Source organism: Mustela putorius, unplaced genomic scaffold, assembly GCF_011764305.1.
Source record: "Mustela putorius furo isolate JIRA1106 unplaced genomic scaffold, ASM1176430v1.1 tig00003896_pilon_pilon_pilon, whole genome shotgun sequence".
In the NCBI taxonomy this organism is placed as follows: Eukaryota; Metazoa; Chordata; class Mammalia; order Carnivora; family Mustelidae; genus Mustela; species Mustela putorius.
This window is the reverse complement of record NW_025422045.1, coordinates 7,404,423-7,425,546: the sequence shown is the minus strand read 5'-3', so window position 1 is coordinate 7,425,546 and position 21,124 is coordinate 7,404,423. Positions and strand designations below refer to the sequence as shown.

Sequence of the window (21,124 nt, the reverse complement as noted above, 5' to 3'; positions counted from 1 at the left end):
ATTTGCATAAAATGTTGATTTCAAAATAATTGAGTAATGGAACTTTGGATCATAAATTACTGAATTTAAAAGTATTTGTGAAGGAAGCATTACCATGAATTTTTTTTCTCTTCTTACCATTTTAAGGATACTCTTGTTAGTATGAAGTGGGACCCAACAGGTCATATTCTTATGACATGTGCCAAAGAAGAAAATGTGAAACTCTGGGGGCCTATTTCAGGATGCTGGCGTTGTCTACATTCACTCTGCCATCCATCTATTGTAAATGGCATTGCTTGGTGCAGCCTCCCAGGGAAAGGATCCAAATTGCATTTACTGATGGCTACGTATGTTGTAATTTGTGTGTGTGTGTGTTTATCTTAATTTTTATATTAGTGTAGACTGTTCCTTGCATTAAATATGGCTTCTTGGTAGTCTTAAATGGCTTATTGCCTGTTACTACTCTTCTAATATGTAATACTGTAAGATCATCTTGGACAAATGAAGAACAGTTTTCCAGGGTGGACCTTGCTATGCTATCTCCTTAACTGGGTGTGATGTTGCTAGAATATCGATTCTGTTTGTATTTCTTGTAAAAGGATTAGAGCATACATATTATAAATAATTTAAAAAATAATATTGTAGTAGTTTTGTCAGGTCTTAATTAATTGCTATTTGAAAATATGTTTATTTCTGCATATTGACATGGTTTTTTGTGATTTTTAAAATATTTTAATTTTTTAAATTTATTTTTGTGATTTTTTTTTTCTTTAAGTGGCTGTCAGAGTGGCTTAGTATGTGTTTGGCGTATTCCACAAGATATCACACAGACAAGTGTGACTAGTTCAGAAGGATGGTGGGACCAGGAATCCAGTTGCCAGGTAAATGTTCTGGTGCATTTGAAACTCTCTTTTGAAAGCATAGATGCTGTATGTTATCAAAGTAATCCTCCGTTGATTACTGACATACTCAATATTTAGTATCCAAAAGGGCAAGATCCATAGGGAAACATGAACAATTGTCATACTTTGTGTGTTTTCTGAATTAGTTTTAATTTTTGAAGTCAGTGCAGCATGTTTGCTTGTTAAAATGAGATATTCAAGAAATAATGAGTGGCGATCACTTAATGGTACTGGATATACTGGACACTACAGATAGAGAAGTCCAATGTTTAGTCTTCAGTACAGTTAAATAGCACTGCAGGAGCACCCCTATCCAACCAGAGTACCTCGTGCTGATACCAGAATTCCACCTGTGAAGAATAATTCCTTTACCTTAAACAGAGGTTACACCTTCAGATAGATGCTTACAGAGCCATCTAGAAGCTGGGAGTTGGAGGTGTGGAGAAGCTTAAAACAAACAGAAAACCTAGAAGCATGCATGCTTCCTATAAAGGACACAGCTGCCACAGACTTGATTGTCACCCTCCAGAAATGAGAATATTGTTAACGGACTGTCTTTTTTTCTTTTTTTTTGATAGAAGTAAAAAAAATCCAGTGATTTAAGTAAAATCTCTCAATATTAAACCTTGGCACCTGATTTAAAATTCTTTAAAACACCAGTCAAATGGCCTCCCTGAGCTAACAGTTTGCACCCTCTATTACTTTGTCCTTTGCTCATGATGCAAATACCCCTGGAAGAAATATGCCTTATGTCATCTTTGGGTAAATAAGTACATCTGGTATCATACTGCATCATAACTAGAAGGAAAAAGGAGCATAAGTGAGGGCGAAAGTGGTTAAGAGGGAGAACTAAGTAGCTCACTAATGGAAGGAAAATATCACATAAGTGGAGGTGGAAGCACTAGAGATAAATCTGATTTGCTCTTTGTGCTAGAGAGTAGCCCTTTGCACAGGCCTTACCTATCTCACTTCCAAAACCTGCACAGCAAACATGAAAATAAATACCATGTAGCAGATAGCCGTAGGCCAACAAAAAGAAGTACCTGGGTAATAGAGAACCAACATGTGCAGTTCATGAATTTTAGGAGCTAAAAATGGAAATTACATAAAGCTAAATTTAAAAATTAAGACATTCATTAAAAAGCAGAACTTAGGGGCACCTGTGTGGCTCAGTGGGTTAAAGCCTCTGCCTTCAGCTCAGGTCATGATGTTGGCGTCCTGGGATCGAGCCCCACATCAGGCTCTCTGCTCGGCGGGGAGCCTGCCTCTCTGCCTGCTTGTGATCTCTGTCTGTCAAATAAATAAATAAAATCTTAAAAAAAAAAAAAGCAGAAGTTAGAATTTTTCTATCTCTGAGGAATAATTAAAACCTAGAAATGTAATTTTTGCCAGTTTGAAGAATAGGAAATTCACTTGAAAGTGTTCAAAAAAAGATGAAACTCAGCTTCAAAGGAGCAAAGGCGAACCAGGTTGATATTATATTCTCAAGCTAAACCTTAGAAGAGAGTTATCATTTCCTCCTCCCCAATTTTATGCTAAATTAAAAAATATAAAATTTTTAAGAATGAATTCTAAATCTTGAATCTTTAAATTTGTTTTAATTTCAATATGTGTTAAAAATAAAAATGAATTACAGGATGGATATAGGAAATCAACCGGAGCCAAGTGTGTTTATCAGCTGCGGGGACACATCACCCCTGTCCGGACTGTTGCCTTTAGTTCCGATGGCTTGGCGCTCGTGTCTGGTGGACTAGGTGGCCTCATGAATATTTGGTCTTTAAGGGTAAGAATATAGATGTTATTTTTTTCTTAATTAACTTATATTTGATAAAATTTAACTCAACTAATCTTAGGAATATTTTGTGTACTAATATTTTCAATACTGAAGAAACTGTTTTCAAAATTCTCCATCCCTTAATCTTTCTTACTGATAGAGTTTCAAAGTCATCTAGAAAAGACCCGGGAAAATTGGATAGTAACTATGTAATTGGACATTGCCAAATTTAGCTGGTGTAGATTTTAGAATATGTTTTTGTGAATGTGAAGTATAAATTTAAAATGTAAATAAGAACTGGGGCGCCTGGGTGGCTCAGTGGGTTAAGCATCCAACTTTTGACTCAGGTCATGATCTTGGGGTTGTGAGATTGAGCCCTGAGCTGGGCTCTGTGCTCAGTGGGGAGTCTGACTGGGATTCTTTCCCTTTCCTTCCCCACCTGCTCATGCCTCTACCCACCACCCCAACTCGCTCTTGTGCACATGCTCTCTTGCTCTCAAAATAAATAAGTCTTTAAAAAATAAATAACTAAATAAAGACTAAGTTTAAGTGATTGTACTGATATAAATACATCTCATTTTAGGATGGCTCTGTCTTACAAACTGTTGTGATAGGCTCTGGAGCTATTCAGACCACAGTATGGATTCCAGATGTCGGGGTAGCTGCTTGCTCAAATAGATCAAAGGTAATTTTACAATTACACTAAATTCTAGGGTACCTCTATAAGGTACCCTGGAATTGTAGTCTAAGCAGCCCACTTTATGTAGAAGAGGGGAAAATCGATATCCAGAAATATTATTACCTGCCCAGAATAATACAACTATTTAGTGACAGAAGGAAAACTAGAACCCAGGCCTCCTGATTATAACCTAGTACTCTTCCTACTGTACCCTAGACTTTGGTGAAAATGTTTAATTATTGAACAACTTATTTTCCACTGGATGTTATAAAGTGGATTTTTACTTCCTGCCATGATTCGAGATAGCACTAAACTGTCTCAAAAGAGTTTTTTCTAAAAAGGCGGACCAACGACATTTAACTCAAGTATACAAAATGTTTCTTGGCTTTGAAATGTAATATTCTAGTAAAACAAAACAAAACAAAAAAGAAAACAATAGTGGCCCCTACTGTGAAGTTAATTTTGGCATGACATTATTTCCTGCAGTCTTGTTCTTCATACCCTTAATGAAGTAGCCAGTGTACTACTTTAATTTACATTTTATTAGTTAAAAGATCTTTAAATTGAGCAATAAACCTGCATGAACAGGCATCCTAGAAGTTGAATATAGAATAAGAGCCAGGGCAGTGGTAGGCTGCCAGTCAGAGAAGTGCTGCTTCTCTTGCAGATGTGTTCCTCTGCAGGCAGAGCACTCCTTCCTCTGCTGCCCTGTGTTTTGTCAGGCTTTTGAAATATCCTAAATACCCTGTCCTCCAAGTTCTGTGAAATAGTAATGAATTCACATGTCTCTTTAAGGAGAGTCAGCAAAATGCAAGGTAGCTCACAAATTTTATGGTTACTTCTTACTCACTTGTTTTTACGTAGACAAAATTTAGGCTGTTTTGAAGGTAATAGGTATTAAAGGTACAGCGTAAAATGTCCAAAAAATAAAAATGTTCAGTGCAATAACAGAAGGAATTTCAGAAATGAATGGTAATAGAATTCTCTCTGTGTTATCTTTTACTTAAACAAATGTATCATGTGTCATGATTCATTTTCCATTAGGATGTTTTGGTCGTGAATTGTACATCAGAGTGGGCTGCTGCCAATCACGTTTTAGCAACATGTAGGACAGCATTGAAACAGCAAGGTGTTTTGGGATTAAACATGGCTCCTTGCATGAGAGCGTTTCTGGAGCGGCTACCTGTGATGCTTCAGGAGCAGTATGCCTATGAAAAGGTAACTGAGGACATTCACTGCCACAGAGCTATAGGGGACTGCTGCACCGGAATTTGAATTGCAGCTTTGAATTTATTCCTCAAGAGCATAAAGTCTGAGAAAAATGAGTGGTGCTATTGGGCAGAATCAAATAAAGTTAAATCATGTCTAAAATGATTGTTCAGAGGGTGCCTGGGCAGCTCAGTTGGTTAAGCCACTGCCTATGGCTCAGGTCATGATCCCAGAGTCCTAGAGATCGAGCCCCATGTCATGATCCCAGAGTCCTAGAGATCGAGCCCCACATTGGGCTCTCTGCTCAGCAGGGGGCCTGCTTCTCTTTTTGCCTCTGCCTGCCACTCTCCCTGCTTGTGCTATCTATCTTTCTCTCTCTCTGACAAATAAATAAATAAAATCTTTTTAAAACTAATTAATTAATTTAAAAATGGTTGTTCAGTAATCCTCAGCCTGCTTTTACTTTATTTTAGTAGGAGTAAAATTTTAAAATAATTCTCAAATTTGTATAGTGTTTGCGTAATTTTTTGCTCAGATTACTTATTCACTCCAGAACTTCTTACAGTACATGTGCTGTGGAGTATCATCTTCCCTTTTCTTACCCATGAATCTATTTTTGTGTGGTTTTGCCATCCTGAAAGTGGGAGGTGCAGGGGTGGATATGGGTGTCAGAGTGAACATTCCCTGTTTATCGGGTGAACATTCCCTGTTTATCGGGTGAATCCATGTGGAAAGTCTAGTGGAAGAGCTAAGGCTGAACTGAGTAGAGTCCTTCCATACTAGAATGAGGAATAAGGGAATTTGGACCTGTACCCCAGGCTGTGATACTGTGTAGTCATTCTTCTAGTACTCACTAGTGCTGCCCCTAGGCAGAGCTCTTTGGGTTATTTTTCTTCCATTTTTGGCCAAGGTACATTAATACAATTAGCTGTTACTCCATCTGGTTAACTTTACTGATGTATTTGCCCAGGTTGTTTTTTTCTGAATCACCTAGCGTCTCATGTAGTTGCTCTGCCACAGTTAGGTAGAGATTCTCTTGTAAAGGAGGAAATGTGAGAAGGGAGCAGGTCGTTGTGGTTTAGTTACTTTCTGCTGCTGCTGCTTCTTTTTCTTCTTCTTCTTCTTCTTATGCATGAAAAATTGTAGTGAAAATATACAGCTAAATGCATGTGATGTCCTGGATTGGATCCTGGAGCAGAAAAGGGGCATTAGTGGGAAAACCAAATAAAGTTCTGTGGTTTAGTTGGTGTTATAGCCAATATTAATTTCTTGGTTATATAAGATGTTATGAAGGATTTACAAGAATTCTCTGTACTATCTGTGTAACTCTCTGTATATCTAAAACTATTTCAAAGTAAAAGTCATTTAAAAAAATTTTTTTGGGACACCTGGGTGGCTCAGTTGGTTAAGCGGCTGCCTTCAGCTCAGGTCATGATGCCAGCATCCTGGGATCGAGTCCCGCATTGGGCTCTTTGCTTAGCAGGGAGTCTGCTTCTCTCTCTGTCTCTTCCTGCCACTCTGTTCGCATGTGCTCGCGCTCTCTCTCTCTCTCTGACAAATAAATAAATAAAATCTTTAAAAAAAAAAATATTTTTTTGTTTTTTTAAATTCCATTTAGTGAATATACAGAGTAATAATAGTTTCAGATATAAGAAAAGAGTAAACTTAAAAAATACAGTTATAGTATTTCAGAATACAGTAGGTTAATTTATAATATTTGGTACAGGCTCTTCAATTTGACCTTCTTGTATTTCCTCTTAGCCTCATGTGGTTTGTGGTGATCAGCTTGTTCATAGCCCCTACATGCAATGTCTGGCTTCCCTCGCTGTGGGACTGCATCTGGATCAGCTGTTATGTAACCCTCCAGTGCCACCACACCACCAGAGCTGCCTCCCCGACCCAGCATCCTGGAATCCAAACGAGTGGGCTTGGTTAGAATGTTTCTCAACCACCATAAAGGCTGCTGAAGCCCTGACCAATGGAGCACAGTTTCCAGAATCTTTTACTGTTCCTGATCTAGAGCCTGTTCCAGAGGATGAACTTCTATTCCTAATGGTAAGCCATGATAGGAGCTGCTGCTGTCTGCAGCTCAGATTGTATCTTGGGTGTTTAGCAAGTAGCAGACCTTCAGTGAGTATTTCGAAGCTTGGATAGCTAGAAGCCTGCCCTTAGATAAACTTGATGTATTTTGCTTTCAGGTGATCAGCCACTTTCAGTCTTATGGCAGCCCCCTGTGGTGACAAAGATTGTTTATACGAGAACTGTGGAGCTCCCATAAACTTGTTGGCTTTCCGTGACATAGTCCCATATTTTCTTCCCTTTTGTCCCTAAGTTCCTTGTTTGGTACCTGACTTATACATATTTTGACATCTTTTCCTGGGTCATCTGGGGGGGTTATTTCACATATAGATTCTAAATTATTTGACACTTTGATCATGTTTTAATCACCATAAAATGAGAATATAGAAGAGCATTCCAGTTGTCATTTCTTTGATTGTATTTGGGAATGTCCAGATGTAGAAAGTGTGATGTAGATGAGATGCCTGTGTGGACAGAGCAGGCCAGTGCTTGATCTAACAACCAATTTAGTTAAGATTTACATATACAAACATTTGAATACAAAGATACAGATACAAAACAAATATGAATGGAGGGAAATTAGTTATAAAATATAATTTTACGTAAAAAAATTTTTTAGGTTTTATTTATTTTTTGAAGGTTTTATTTATCTGAGAGAGAGAGAAACAAAGATAGAAGGAGCACGAGCAGGGAGGAGAGGGAGAAGCAGCCTTCTTTCTGAGCAGGGAGCCCGACCCCGGCAGAATACAGTTTTAATTAAGAAGTGTCCTTCTGGAGCACCTGGGTGGCTTAGTCATTTAAGCGTCTACGTTTGACTCTGGGTCATGGGCTCAGGGTCCTGGAATCGAGGCCCGCATCGGGCTCCCTGCTCAATGAGGAGTCTGCTTCTCCCTCTCCCTCTACCCAACCCCGCCACTTGCACTCTCTCATGTTCTCTCGCTCTTAAATAAATAAATAAAATCTTAAAAAATAAATAGCTATGTCCTTCTGAGCCTATTTGCTCCAAATCTGTCATTTTCTAGATGAGGAAATTGAAGCCTAGAAAGATGAATTGACCTGCCTGTTGCTATATAGTGAGTTCACGGAGATGGTACCTCCTGCACATGACCTTGTACCTGTTGGTGCTCAGAAAACCTAAATGGTTAATTTTGAATCACCAGTGTGATTGTGATAGTGATAGTTGATCATAAAGTGTTTATGATAAAGGGAAATATTAATAATGCATAGTCGTTTGGCATGATTATAAAACTCTCTTAATTTTTTATAGTATTATAAAATTTTCTTATAGGATTTACTAGGTTCTTTTATGAAAAGAAGACTTAGTTGTTAATTAATAACATAAATCTTGGGGCACTTGGGTAACTTGGTCCATTAAATATCCAGCTTTTGATCTCAGCTCAGGTCTTAATCTCAGGGTCTTGAGTTCAGGCTCCATGTTGGAGGGGCTACTTTTTTTCCCCCTAAAAAACCAGATAAGTCTTGGGGCACCTGGGTGGCTTAGTGGGTTAAGCCTCTGCCTTTGGCTCAGGTCATGGTCTCAGTGTCCTGGGATCGACCCCTGCATCGGGCTCTCTGCTTGGCAGGGAGCCTGCTTCCCTCCTCTCTCTGCCTGCCTCTTTGCCTCCTTGTGATCTCTCTCTGTCAAATAAATAAATAAAATCTTTAAAAATTAAAAAAAAAAAAATCTTGATAACCAAGATTCATCCTGGTGTTTGTTGTGTCTTGCAGGATAACAGTAAATGGATTAATGGCATGGATGAACAAATTATGTCTTGGGCAACTTCCAGACCTGAGGTCAGTGAAGATAACTACCTATAGTTCTCATTAAATCTTCTGATACTAAATGCTCGTTTGTTTGTAACCTGGTGTCTCTTAGAGGCTAGCTCATGTTTGTTTGAATGAATGGTTAAATCTAATTTTGAGATGATTATGGTTTTTTTAGGACTGGCATCTGGGAGGTAAATGTGATGTCTACCTGTGGGGTGCTGGCAGGCATGGACAGTTGGCAGAAGCGGGAAGAAATGTAATGGTCCCCGCAGCAGCTCCCTCATTCTCACAGGCCCAACAGGTAACTGACAGGGTAAAGAAGGGAGGAAGAAACTTGAGAACTCTAACAATTCTGATTTCCTTGTTGTCAGGTTATGTGTATCCATTGTGGGGAATAACTAAACAAAGTCATGATGTATACCTTCTAAATGAAAGCTTCTAGGGTTTTTAATCAGCCTTACATTTTGTTAATAAGTTTTTAAATTTTTTCTTGCTTCCAAGTGTAATGAATTAACATCATGATTAAGCTTGCCTGGTACATATTTATAGAAGTTAACACACTCCTAATTATTGATTCTGTTTTGTGGTTATTAACTTACAAGAGTCTTTATCTAGATTTCATCGACTCCCTTCTCCTCTTCTAATAATCGTGGTAGCATATTTCCAAACCCTTTCTCAGGCCACTGCTTTCTCTTCCATTCTTCTCTGCCTTAGTAAGTTCCAGGATGCACTACTCTTTCTTGTGTATATCCCCTCAGCTTTCTGCCTCTTGATGGATTTCTAGCCAGTCTTAAATGTTTCTCCTCACCCTTTCCTCTTTTTTTGTTTTGTTGTTAATGTTATTATTTAAACTCTGTGGGACGCCTGGGTAGTTCAGTCAGTTAAGCGTCTGCCTCTGGCTCAGGCCATGATCACAGAGTCCTGGGTTTGAGTTCTGCATCGGGCTCCCTGCTTCTTCTTCTGTCTGCCACTCCCCCTGTTCTCTCTCTCTTGACAAATAATCTTTTAAAAAAATAAATAAGTAAATAAACTCTACACAATTGCAGCACCTGGGTGGGGCACTTAAGTGTCCAGCTCTTGATTTCAGCTCTGGTCATGGTCTCAGGGTTGTGACATTGAGCCCTATGTTGGACTCCACACTCAGTGAAGAGTTTGCTCCATATTCTCTCCTCCTCTTTCTCTGAACATCTTCAAAATAAATAGATAAACTGGACAATAGGCTGAAATCCCTGAAGATAAGATAGTTCTAAATGATTTTAAATAGTTCAGTGCACCTCATACATCTTTGTTAAGTAGTTTTATAATAATCAAGAGCTTGTAGGAACCCCATACTTAATATCAACCCATCCTCTTTAGTGAGAGGATAGAAGAATTAAAGGTATCCTAGGTATGCATAGAATCGTTTTAAGTGAGATTTTAAATTTTAAATCATTTAAGTAAAGCTATATGATAAAAGATAATTTGTTTGTGTGTTTTTATACTAGGTGATATGTGGTCAGAATTGTACCTTTGTCATCCAGGCCAATGGCACAGTGTTGGCTTGTGGGGAAGGAAGTTATGGCAGATTGGGACAAGGAAATTCAGATGACCTTCATGTGCTGACAGTTATTTCAGCCCTACAAGGTAAAATTATCCTGTTAAAAGCTGATCAGAAACTATGGCCTAACTATAGGAATGTTAACTTATGTTGGAACTCATCTCAAACCTTTGCTAGGTAAAGTCAGGGTTTTCACTTCTTTATATTCTCATTTAGGATATACAGCCTGATTTCCACATTTTAAGCTGTGTTATTTTTGCAAGCTATTTATCATGGCAGTGCTAGAATTCAGTGTTATAAATAACTATTTTAAGACCTACTGAAAATTTTAAACAAATTCTTAAAATTGTAGAACAGTAAGTTAGGCAACCACTAATAGCAGTAATAATCATGCATGTGTTTCCTAAAAAGTAAAAACCAATTTATATGGAAATCTGCAGATGTACCAAAGACTTTACAGGGCATCTCAGCCAGCGTTCTCTGACTGGGAAGAAGACTACATCTGGAGAATCCACTGCAGGAGCTCCTGGCTTGTTTCTTAACGTCAACTTTAGTGACTCCAAAGCTCTCAAAGAGAGCAAAGAGGGGTTTTTTAAGTAAAAACGTACAAGTAATGATGTGTTTAGAACCAATTCTGAAACAGTTCTGAGTTCTCTTGAGATCTCTTCCTCCCAGAGCACAGCACTGGGGATGGGATTGCAGGGCTCCTATCTAGAACTACTGCATCCAGCCTCTAGGACCTTGCACAAGCCAGACTAAACTTCTTTGTGACTCAGTTAACCCATTTGTAAATTGGTGATGATAATATCTGCCTCATATGTTCCCTGTGAAAGTAAAAAAGGAGACATTCCAGGTAAAGCATTTCTAGGAGTGGTTAGAACATAAGCCTTGGTGACTAAAACTGTTCCCATCAACCCTCCTTTTCTTCCTCGTTATCATTTTATGTGACAGCTCCCAGTTTACTAGGTTATGGCTTCAAATTTGCTTTAAAATTAAAGACACTGTTTTTCTTTTTGTAGTAAAGAGTTTTTTCCATGTTAAGAGTATTCTGTAGCAGCTCCAGGTGAAGAGTTTTACCATCCAGTGACGCTTGTTGGTTTTCTGCTCTGTTCCAGGATTTGTGGTGACCCAGCTGGTGACTTCTTGTGGTTCTGATGGGCATTCAATGGCCCTGACTGAAAGTGGAGAGGTCTTTAGCTGGGGAGATGGTGATTATGGTAAACTCGGCCATGGGAACAGTGACAGACAGCGGCGCCCCAGGCAGATCGAGGCCTTACAAGGAGAAGAAGTGGTGCAGGTCAGACAGGATGTGGATCAGTTTGCCTTTGAAGATAAACATACTAGTTGTTGAATAGTGTTCTCAAATTTAGTTAATGGGAAATAATAGTAAAAATGTATTTTGAGTTATTACAAGAGATCCACTGTTTTTGGCTGTTCATCCTTGAATTTATTAGAAGTGTGAATGGATTTTGGTAATAAGACAGACTCCCTTTTCCTGAGCTAACTGGTTGGCCCAAGCTGGGCCCAAGCATACTTCAGGTGCTTGGAAGAAACACAATAGGCTTTAGCTCCTGCTCTGTAGTCCTTGATACAGTGATAGGTTGAATGCAGAGCTTAACATTTATCATTATTGTTACAAGTGTTGAGTTCATGTCCATATTCTGGAAAATTGACTAGTGATCTCGGATGATAATTATAAAATTGCATAGCACCAGAGAGATCACAGAGGATTTCCCCATTTACTCTCGCATGTGGTTTAGGTCATCTGTACACAGCTAAAGCATAGCAGCAGTTCTTCTAAGGTAGGCTGGTTAGCTTGGTCTTCCTGAGGATGATGAGAACGTCAGGCTTAGGGAAGCAGGAAGCCCACTTGGGCAGGTAGAACATATTGGTCTTGAAGGTGCTGAGTTGTCAGTGAAGTTTATTACCATATTAATGACCAAAAATGACTGATTTTGTTCTTTCTTGGTGTACCCTCTTCTTAAATTTTTTTCTTCTCCTTGGTTCTGTCTGTAGATGTCTTGTGGCTTCAAGCACTCAGCAGTGGTAACTTCAGACGGCAAACTGTTCACTTTTGGCAATGGTGACTACGGTCGATTGGGTCTTGGAAACACCTCTAACAAAAAACTTCCAGAGAGAGTGACTGCACTGGAGGGATATCAGATTGGACAGGCATGGAATAAATCAATAATATATTTCATCTGCCCATAGTTTCTTTTTCCTCTATTATACTAAGACACTGTCCTTTAAATAAGACTAAAATCATCAGTTGTGCTTAAGCTCATGTACATTTTGTTTGGCCTACTTGATCATTTTTTGTGATTTTTTTTTTCCAATATGAAAATTCCTATTTCAAGTTACATTTGACAAATGAAAGCATTAATTCAGGATGCAAATATTTTACAACCCCTTCCATAATACAGCTTGATATAAAACCTTTGAACTATACAAATTTTTGTGACTGCTGTCTGGTAGTCTGGAAGTAGATGTCTGAATTGCGGCATCATTGGTACTGCTGCTCTGAAGTAGTACTTATCCTGTATACGTTGAGATCACCTCTTAATAAGGAGATGTTTTTATCATATCCTGTGTCACTCCTTAGGCTGTCTCTGATGTATTTTTTGACTCATTGCATACCTTTCCTTTTTTATGCCCTCCAATTCTAAGTTAGCCACAGATAGTTGAAGGATTTCACGTCAAAGAAAAAAGTTATTTTCTTGTTTGTGGACATTAGCAATTTTTTCTTATTGGCGCATTTTTTTAACATATGCAGAAGGCCCTTGAAATTAAAATGAAAATATATGTAGCCAAGTTTTTCACTGAAATGGGAAAAAAGAATCCCAGAAACAGGTATATGGTTTAGGTGCTCTGACTGAATACGCTGTTCTTTCTTTAGGTAGCATGTGGCTTAAACCACACTTTGGCAGTATCAGCGGATGGCTCCATGGTGTGGGCTTTTGGAGATGGGGACTATGGAAAACTTGGCTTAGGAAATTCCACTGCAAAATCTTCCCCTCAGGTCAGTATCATCTTTATTCTAGGGTTTTAGACAGTGTGGTATCCATCTATGTCAGTGCCTCTTTTTAGTTGGAAAAATTTATAATTTTAGTAATTGATAATGAAGTTCTGTTGCTTACTTTTAAATGCCCAGCATTCTAGATCTTGATTTTAAATAAGCCATTAATTGCTAAACTGGATGTAAAAACTGTGCAAGGATAAGCCTTTGTCCCCATATACAGACTGAACAGTGTAGGACTATCTCCTGTGTAGAGAAGAAATAGTTATAGACATATCTCCAGGGTGCCTGAGGGAGGGAACCTTGAACAATCTTTTATATCCTTGTGCTTGCATCTGCCATTTTAGCTGATTATTACGCCTAATTTGTACAGATATGTGCCTCTGTTTAAAAAAATAATAAAAAGGGGCGCCTGGGTGGCTCAGTGGGTTAAGCCGCTGCCTTCAGCTCAGGTCATGATCTCAGGGTCCTGGGATCGAGTCCCGCATCGGGCTCTCTGCTCAGCGGGGAGCCTGCTTCCTCCTCTCTCTCTGCCTACTTGTGATCTCTCTCTGTCGAATAAATAAATAAAATCTTTAAAAAATAATAATAATAATAATAAAAAGGAAATATAGGAAATAATAAATAAGTTAGAAACTAATATTCACATTACAGAAGGTTTCTTGGCTCTGCAGAAGACTGTCTTTGCAGTTCTTTCCGTGTATTTTCCTAACACACTTAACAAGCAGCTTGATTTACAAATATTTAATGTATATTCAACTCCAGATACCCTATTATAAATAATCTGTACTATTTTGATAACTAGACTGGTGAATATTTAGCTATGGATGTGGAAAGCCAGGAGACCATCTCTGGGGCACATACAAAGCAGTTATTATCACCTCTGAAAGTAAAAAAGTCTAACTGGGAGCAGCCCATGGCTTTACATGGTCTCCTAGTATTGTTTAAAAGGCTCCAGGATTCTCTCTGGTCTCTGTTGCACAGAGCAGTGATTCCACTCACATGAGGTCCTGGGGGTTTTAGTCAAATGCCCCTCCCCAACACCCCCACCACAATAAATTCAGGTAATTTATAGAGCAATATGAGAAAATAACATTTAGGAGTGTGGATTTGAGTAGAAACACTTAGGTGACAAGTATTATTTGTATTAGAAGTTAGTCCTTGAGTTTATACATGCTATAACAATTCAATTCAATTCAATCAAGGCAATTTCAAAAGTGTTTTTATTTTCCTTTTTAAAGTATGTGCCTTACACTTTTATTTTGCAGAAAGTTGATGTCCTTTGTGGAATTGGAATAAAAAAGGTTGCTTGTGGAACTCAGTTTTCTGTTGCATTGACCAAAGATGGTCATGTGTATACCTTTGGTCAAGGTAAGGCATTTTCTAGGCATTACATTGTTTATTTTGTATATACATGTATTATATAAACATTTGCCTTCCAGTTTTAGAGAAAAGTGCTGTAAATAGTTTTTTGTTGTTGTTCTGGGTGATGAATGGCCACTATGACCTTCATTCACTAGCTACTTTCCTCTTTTTTCATGAACTCTGTCATAAGGACAAACTCTCCTCCCCACTGATGGCCTTTCTTGCCCAAGCCCTTGTTCTTGCTAGAAGAGTCCCTGCCAAAGCCCTTCCCCTCCTCCTTTCTGCTGCCTACAACTGTGCTGCCATAAGTACTCCTCTGGACCCTATCTAATTCCCCAGCCCTTCCAGGGAATGGAGGTTTGGATCTTGGGAATTCATAGGCATTCAGGTTCAGATCTTGAGTGCATTCCTAACCCAAGCATCCACAGTGTGATTCCCTGGTAGTATATTCACCTTTTTAAGTAGAACTTCTTAGCAAGTTGTAGTGACTGAGAAGTGTGTAGGGCAGGTATGAGGAAGGGGAAGAAATAAGTCATGAGTAAAGTTTCTAGTCTTGGAAGAATAATGATGTCACTAACTGAGAACAGGGAGCTGGTTTTGGGGAACTTGTTAAGGGACTTCGTTTTGGTCCTATTGAATTGGAGCTATATACCCTAGATGTATGTGTGGAGATGTCTAGCAAGTTATTGGGGATTTGGATCTGGAATTCCAAAGAGATTGGTTATAGAGATTTAGATTTGCATAATGTTAGTATTTAAAACCATGTTAATAGGCCCTAAGAAACTCAGGGAGAGAGTGTAGAATAAAAAAGAAGTGCATAGAACTCTGAGGGTGTGAGTAGAAGGCCGGTAAGCACAGAAAGAGGACTCAGGGGAATTGGCTTTGAAAGGAGTGGTGAGAGAGGTCACCAGTGAGCCAGGGTAGTACAGAGTCTCTGCAGGATAGGAGGCACTGAGGCCAGGTCAGTAAAAGGTTATGTGGGGTTTTCGGGGTCAGAGCCTTAGAAGAGGCTCCTGCCATAGGCAGTTAGGAGCTACTCATGGCTTTTGAGAGTATAGCGTCAGTGCAGTAGTGAGAGTAGGTAGGAGAAGGTAGGTGAGAGAAGGTAGACTGCAGAAGGTGGCCATGCCAAACAGTTCTAGAGGCCATGGGGCAAGAGCCCCTGTGGGGCTGGCCTGTAATTTCTAGAAGTTTGGCAACAAAGGTGAAGGGAGAAGTTGGCTAGAAGTTTGAGGACAAGAGAAGTTGAGTGATGTCTTTTCTTAGAATGTAAGAACCATAGAGTCTTTCTTAACTATGTGCCATCCTCTCAAATAGGAGGATACTGGTTTGAAATAAGCTGTCTCAAGACACTCAAACCAAGTGTCTCTTGATTTGAAATAAGCTGCTAATTTTAGATTTATTTATTTTATGAATAAGGAGCCCGTGACACTTTGCAAAGGTACTGTTTCAGATTTCATTCACTTAGGATCTAGTACACCTTACCAGAATGGCAGCTTTTACCATCATGAATTAAATGTGTCATTGCCATTCCACTAGAAGAGTTAAATGACTCATTAGAAAACAAAAGGACTGTTGTGTCCCATCCATAAGTTTCTTCTTACTGTTTTCTTAGATCGCTTGATAGGCTTGCCAGAGGGGCGTGCTCGCAATCACAATCGACCACAGCAGATCCCTGTCCTGGCTGGAGTGATTATCGAAGATGTGGCGGTTGGAGCTGAGCACACACTTGCTTTGGCATCAACTGGAGATGTATATGCCTGGGGGAGCAATTCAGAAGGGCAGGTAAATATTTATCTTGCTTGTCCTCTCATATTCTAGAATTCTGACAGCGTCCCTCATTTGTGGAAGGGATAAGCTAGGAAACCCTAGGATTTAACCACAATGCCTCATACATATCACTTTGCCATGGGACAGATTGATTTGTGAGCGCAGTTTTTCGTGTCTCTCTCAATTGTGGCAAAAGTAAGAATTATACCATGGTTTTTGTTTTTGTTTTTGTTTTTTTATTTTATTTATTTATTTTTTAAGATTTTATTTATTTATCAAAGGGGGGGGAGAGCGAGCACAGGCAGACAGAATGGCAGGCAGAGGCAGAGGGAGAAGCAGGCTCCCTGCTCAGCAAGGAGCCCGATGCGGGACTCGATCCCAGGACGCTGGGATCATGACCTGAGCCAAAGGCAGCTGCTTAACCAACTGAGCCACCCAGGCGTCCCTATACCATGGTTTTTTAAAAAATCTGATGGTATAGCAAAGTGATTAAGGGAATTACCTGAGTATATGTGTGTGTCTGCACTCATTAAAAACCGGCACATAGTAAGCAGCACTTTAGAGGTATTTGCTACTATCATCATCGTTTTTAATGTAATCTGTGAGATTAATTAACTGTAGTCTGTGAGATTAGGCCCTGGAGCATCAGTTGATCTGCAACATGGAAAGAATGAAACGACAATACTTTTATATTTAATAATAGAACATAGTACCGTACATAGTATGTTGTAGATAGGATATTTGTGTTTGTGCAGGAAATCTTTCTACAGAAGAATAAACTGAGCCTCTGAGAGGTTGAGAAAGATTTAAGAATTTGATGTGTTCAGCCTACCCTATATCTGAAGGAGGGAGGGATTTGGGTGGGAAATGTCTGGGATGCCTGTGGCTATAGTGGGTTTCAGCCCTCCAGATGCAGAGCCACATCCCCTTCCTCCATAAATCCTCTCTGGGTCTGTCTGCCCATTGAGCCAGAGACCCTCAAGTTCAAGGTCTCTAGTGTTACTCCTGGTAGCCTCAGTTTGACTCTGTGGTCACCTCATCATTGTTTTAACAGATGGGGAAGCTGCTCATCCTTGTAGTTGCACATGGTCTTGATGAGAAGATAGTAGCTGCTGAAGACGCCTTAGGGAGGTCATTGGCAGGGACTTGACATGATCCTCCCTAATGACGTTGAGGTGCTTAGCCGCTCAAACACTGGGTATTCCACTCGTACCCTAAGAACAGAGATCTGGAGATGAAAATCTCCTTCTCTGTATGCTTTTATAATTGTTTATTGTTACCCTGGCCGACCATGTTAGAAGAAAATCTGTGTTTTAAAATAAAAATTCTATAGATGATTCTGTTACTTTTTTAACTTTCTAAGAATTATTTCCTCTTTAGAATTGGAAGCCAAGGATGTGTTCCATCATTAAGACTTAACTCTAGCTTTGGAATGGCCTTGTTGCAGCCAAGTTTTTAGGAGATAGTCTGAGCTATGAGGACTATTCCGATTGAGAAAATCAGAATTAATTTCATTTTGATGCTGTTGCTTGGTATAGATATTTATTTCTATCTGCCTACCACCTAAGGCAGATTGCATCATCTTGACTTCCTTGCTTCCTCTTTTTAATTGACTCTTTGTTTTTGTAATGTATTCCCAGCTTGGCTTAGGCCACACCAACCACGTTCGAGAACCAACCCTGGTAACAGTTTTGCAAGGGAAAAACGTTCGGCAGATCTCAGCTGGCCGCTGCCACAGTGCTGCCTGGACAGCGCCGCCTGTCCCTCCAAGAGCACCTGGTGAGAGATGCGATATTCATAGTCCTGCAGCTTCTCTTTCAGAGCTTCTCTTTCAGTGGTCCCCAGCCGTGCTGTCTGCTTGCTGCTTTCCCACTGCATCCAGGCATCATGCTGAGACCACCAGGCCCCCCAACAACCAAGCCTTCTTGGTGCTCCGAGCACTGTAAATCCTTTCATAGCAGGTGATTCTCCTGCAGACTTCATCACAAAGCACTTCCTCTCTGCACCCCCAAAAGAAGAAAACATATCACTTTGGCAAGCAAAAATACATAATTTTAGAGCAGCAACTAAGTATTTTTTCATGCACAGAAGAAGTGGTGAATCATAGTTTTCTAAGGCCTGGTATTAGGAGTAAAGATTCAAAGGTCTGAGACCAGTTGTCAGATTCTTCACTGCAGTTAACCATTTGAAACATGATGTTGTCTGTGCGTTGGCACAGCAAAAAAAAAAAGAAGAAGAAGAAGACGACGAAGAAAATGTTGCCATTTTACTCCAGCATGTAATAGGACTGATAGGCAGTTTCTACCTTTTTGTTCATTATGTAGTCCCAGAACTACAGAAAGATATAAAGGGGTGCCTGGGTGGCTCAGTCAGTTAAAGTGTCTGCCTTTGGGTCAGATAGTGATCCCAGGGTTCCTGAATTGAGCCCCACATCTGGCTTCCTGTTCAGCAGGGAGTCTGCTTCTCCCTCTGCCTCTCTCCTTCGCTTGTGCTCTCTTCTCTCTCTCTCTCACTCTCTCTCTGAAATAAATAAAATCTCTTAAAAAAAAAGGATATAAAGAAAATAAAATGTGTATTTATGTGTTTCACCTTCTGCTGAGTACTCTCCAGATTGGATCCATCTTCCATTCCCCGCAAGTGTGGGGCATTTATCATTCCTTACCCATCTCTTTTCATTTGGGCTGTTTCTCTGCCAGGCCCTTAAGCCCTTTCTTTATACTACTCTCTGGTATGTCAGGAACTAGAGTTTCCTTGAAGTAACCTTGTGCCTAGGAATTCAGCATTCTCTTCCCTTTTTGCTGACTTCTGCTTTTAAGTCCTTGGAGAAGACTCACTGTAGAGATTTTTTTTTCTTTTAAATACTCTTAGGGAGCAAATGAGGACTACCAAGTAGATTCCAAACAAGCAAGAGATGTTTTCTGATTAGTAGAGTCCAGAATGAGCAGTGCTGCTCACCCATGGTAAATTTTGATACTCAGAGTCCTCTTCATCTCACAGAGATCTCACTCCCACTTCAGGAGAGAGGCTCTGCAGTGTGGTGGTTAAAGGTCCAGACTCTGGAGCCAAGTTGCCTAGGTTGAATCCTCGATGCTTTACTTAACAAGCTGTGTGATCTTAAGACTCCATTTCCTTATCTGTAAAATGGGGTGATAATAGCCCCTGTTGTAAAGAGCTATAGAAGTAAATGAAAAATTGGTGTGATGCACTTAAAATAGTGCTCAGCACATAGAAATACTTAATAAATGTTAGCTTTTGTTGACAGTATTAATGAAATCAATTGGAAGTAAAATAAATGGAATTGAGCTGTGCAAATCTTTATTTACATGAAACTCAAATAAGGCAAGTGTTGGTTTACTCTAGATGTTTTTAATAAGAGGGGAACCATGAATACAGTCTATGCTTCTACAGAGATCTTACTCTCACAGTACGAAGCTTTCATGAATCATGCACCCATAGCTTTCATTCCATCATGGTCACTTTCTGTCAGATCCCTAAGGAAGTGTGGGAGGTGACTGCTGAGTTGCCCATTCCCATTTTCCAGAATTGCCTACCTGGTCCTGGCTCACATCTTACGTTTTATGAAGATGGCAGCTATCAAATACAAAAGGAAGAATTTGGGATTTGTTTTTGTTTTTGTTTTTTTTTAGATTTTATTTATTCATTTGAAAAAGAGAACATGAGAGAGACAACATGAGTGGCGGGGAGGGACAGAGAGAGAAGCAGGCTTCCCACTGAGCAGGGAGCCTATTATGGGGGTTGATCCCAGAACCCTAGGATCATGACCTGAACTGAAGGCAGACGCTTAATGGGTTCAGCCATCTAGGTGCCCCTGTTTTTGTTCTTTTGTGAAGGAACTGTTTAAGTCCCATAGTTAAATGGGAAACTAAAGGGGAAAAAAAGTTTCCATAATGATAAATAAAACAAGATATCTTTAAAAATAACACATGTGCATTAAAGCATAAAGATGAGTTGATGGAGAGAGGAATTGATAAACACGTGATGAAGCAAATACAGGCAAATATTAAGTCTAGAATTTAGGTGGTGGAATGAATGTTCATTGTATACTTATCTCAACCTCTCTGTTTGAAAATTTTCAAAATACTGAAAATGAAAGCAGTACATTCTCCTTTATAAGCATCTGCTTGCTTTCATGGCAGGTGTGTCTGTACCTCTGCAGCTGGGCCTGCCCGACACAGTGCCCCCCCAGTATGGGGCGCTCCGGGAGGTGAGCATCCACACCGCGAGGGCCCGGCTCCGGCTGCTCTACCACTTCTCTGACCTCATGTACTCTTCTTGGAGGCTCCTGAACCTCAGCCCTAACAACCAGGTAACATGTTGGGTTGGGAGCACTGCCCGTGCTTACCAGGTCCCTGGGGTATTCTCCCATGGCTAATGCTTTTTGCTCTCAGCTCCCAAGAGAGGTAGAAAAGGCACCAGTTCCGTTTCCATTTTACTGCTGGTTTAGGGATAGACCAGATACTGCTAATTGTGCTGCTGGACACAGGAGTCTTCCTTTTATGTATTGGTCTTTCTGGAGCTCAAGGAAATACGAATGGCAAAGCACATATTTTCTGTAAAGTCCAATATGTGATTTCTATATCTAGGCACACACAGGTGTGTCACCCTACTGTCACAGTGACTCTGTAAATGAGTCTGACACATTGCAGAGACTTCCTGATCGCCTCACAGATGAGCTTTCTGGGTCCCACTGGGGGAGAAAGTAAATGCAGCTGATTGACTGTCTTTATAGAACAGTCTAGTAATTTAGGAAGAAAGCAAGCTGGCTGTGTTTGCTTGTGTAATGTGTCAGCATGCCTGCCAAAATGTGTTTTGGTTGTAAAACTGTTAGAAATCCTTGGGTAACCCATCACAGGACATGTGAGAGATTTGACAGATCATTGTTAGAAACAGGTAATCAGCCAGGCAGCAGAATACTGTGCAGCACTGAACAGAAGGTTAAAAAAAACCGTTTGTAAATTAGCAGGAGAAATGTTGGTGATAAAGAGTTAAGTGAGAAAAGCAGCAGAGTATCACATAAACAGTGTGT

At 39.8% G+C, this 21,124-nt stretch overlaps 1 protein-coding gene across 9 annotated transcripts in view; it reads left to right on the top strand.

Moving 5' to 3' along the window:
- Positions 1 to 21,124, top strand: part of HERC1 (HECT and RLD domain containing E3 ubiquitin protein ligase family member 1) — a 186,960-nt gene that overhangs the window by 155,823 nt on the left and 10,013 nt on the right. For all 9 annotated transcript variants that reach the window (XM_013059547.2, XM_013059545.2, XM_045067489.1 and 6 more), the window contains 16 exons: positions 127 to 326; positions 755 to 860; positions 2,518 to 2,664; positions 3,239 to 3,340; positions 4,379 to 4,552; positions 6,305 to 6,598; positions 8,351 to 8,416; positions 8,565 to 8,690; positions 9,874 to 10,012; positions 11,042 to 11,223; positions 11,943 to 12,098; positions 12,823 to 12,945; positions 14,211 to 14,313; positions 15,923 to 16,092; positions 17,718 to 17,856; positions 20,235 to 20,404. In XM_013059547.2, the coding sequence (XP_012915001.1) occupies positions 127 to 326; positions 755 to 860; positions 2,518 to 2,664; positions 3,239 to 3,340; positions 4,379 to 4,552; positions 6,305 to 6,598; positions 8,351 to 8,416; positions 8,565 to 8,690; positions 9,874 to 10,012; positions 11,042 to 11,223; positions 11,943 to 12,098; positions 12,823 to 12,945; positions 14,211 to 14,313; positions 15,923 to 16,092; positions 17,718 to 17,856; positions 20,235 to 20,404 (2,397 nt within the window). The remainder of the gene's footprint in view (positions 1 to 126; positions 327 to 754; positions 861 to 2,517; positions 2,665 to 3,238; positions 3,341 to 4,378; positions 4,553 to 6,304; positions 6,599 to 8,350; positions 8,417 to 8,564; positions 8,691 to 9,873; positions 10,013 to 11,041; positions 11,224 to 11,942; positions 12,099 to 12,822; positions 12,946 to 14,210; positions 14,314 to 15,922; positions 16,093 to 17,717; positions 17,857 to 20,234; positions 20,405 to 21,124) is intronic.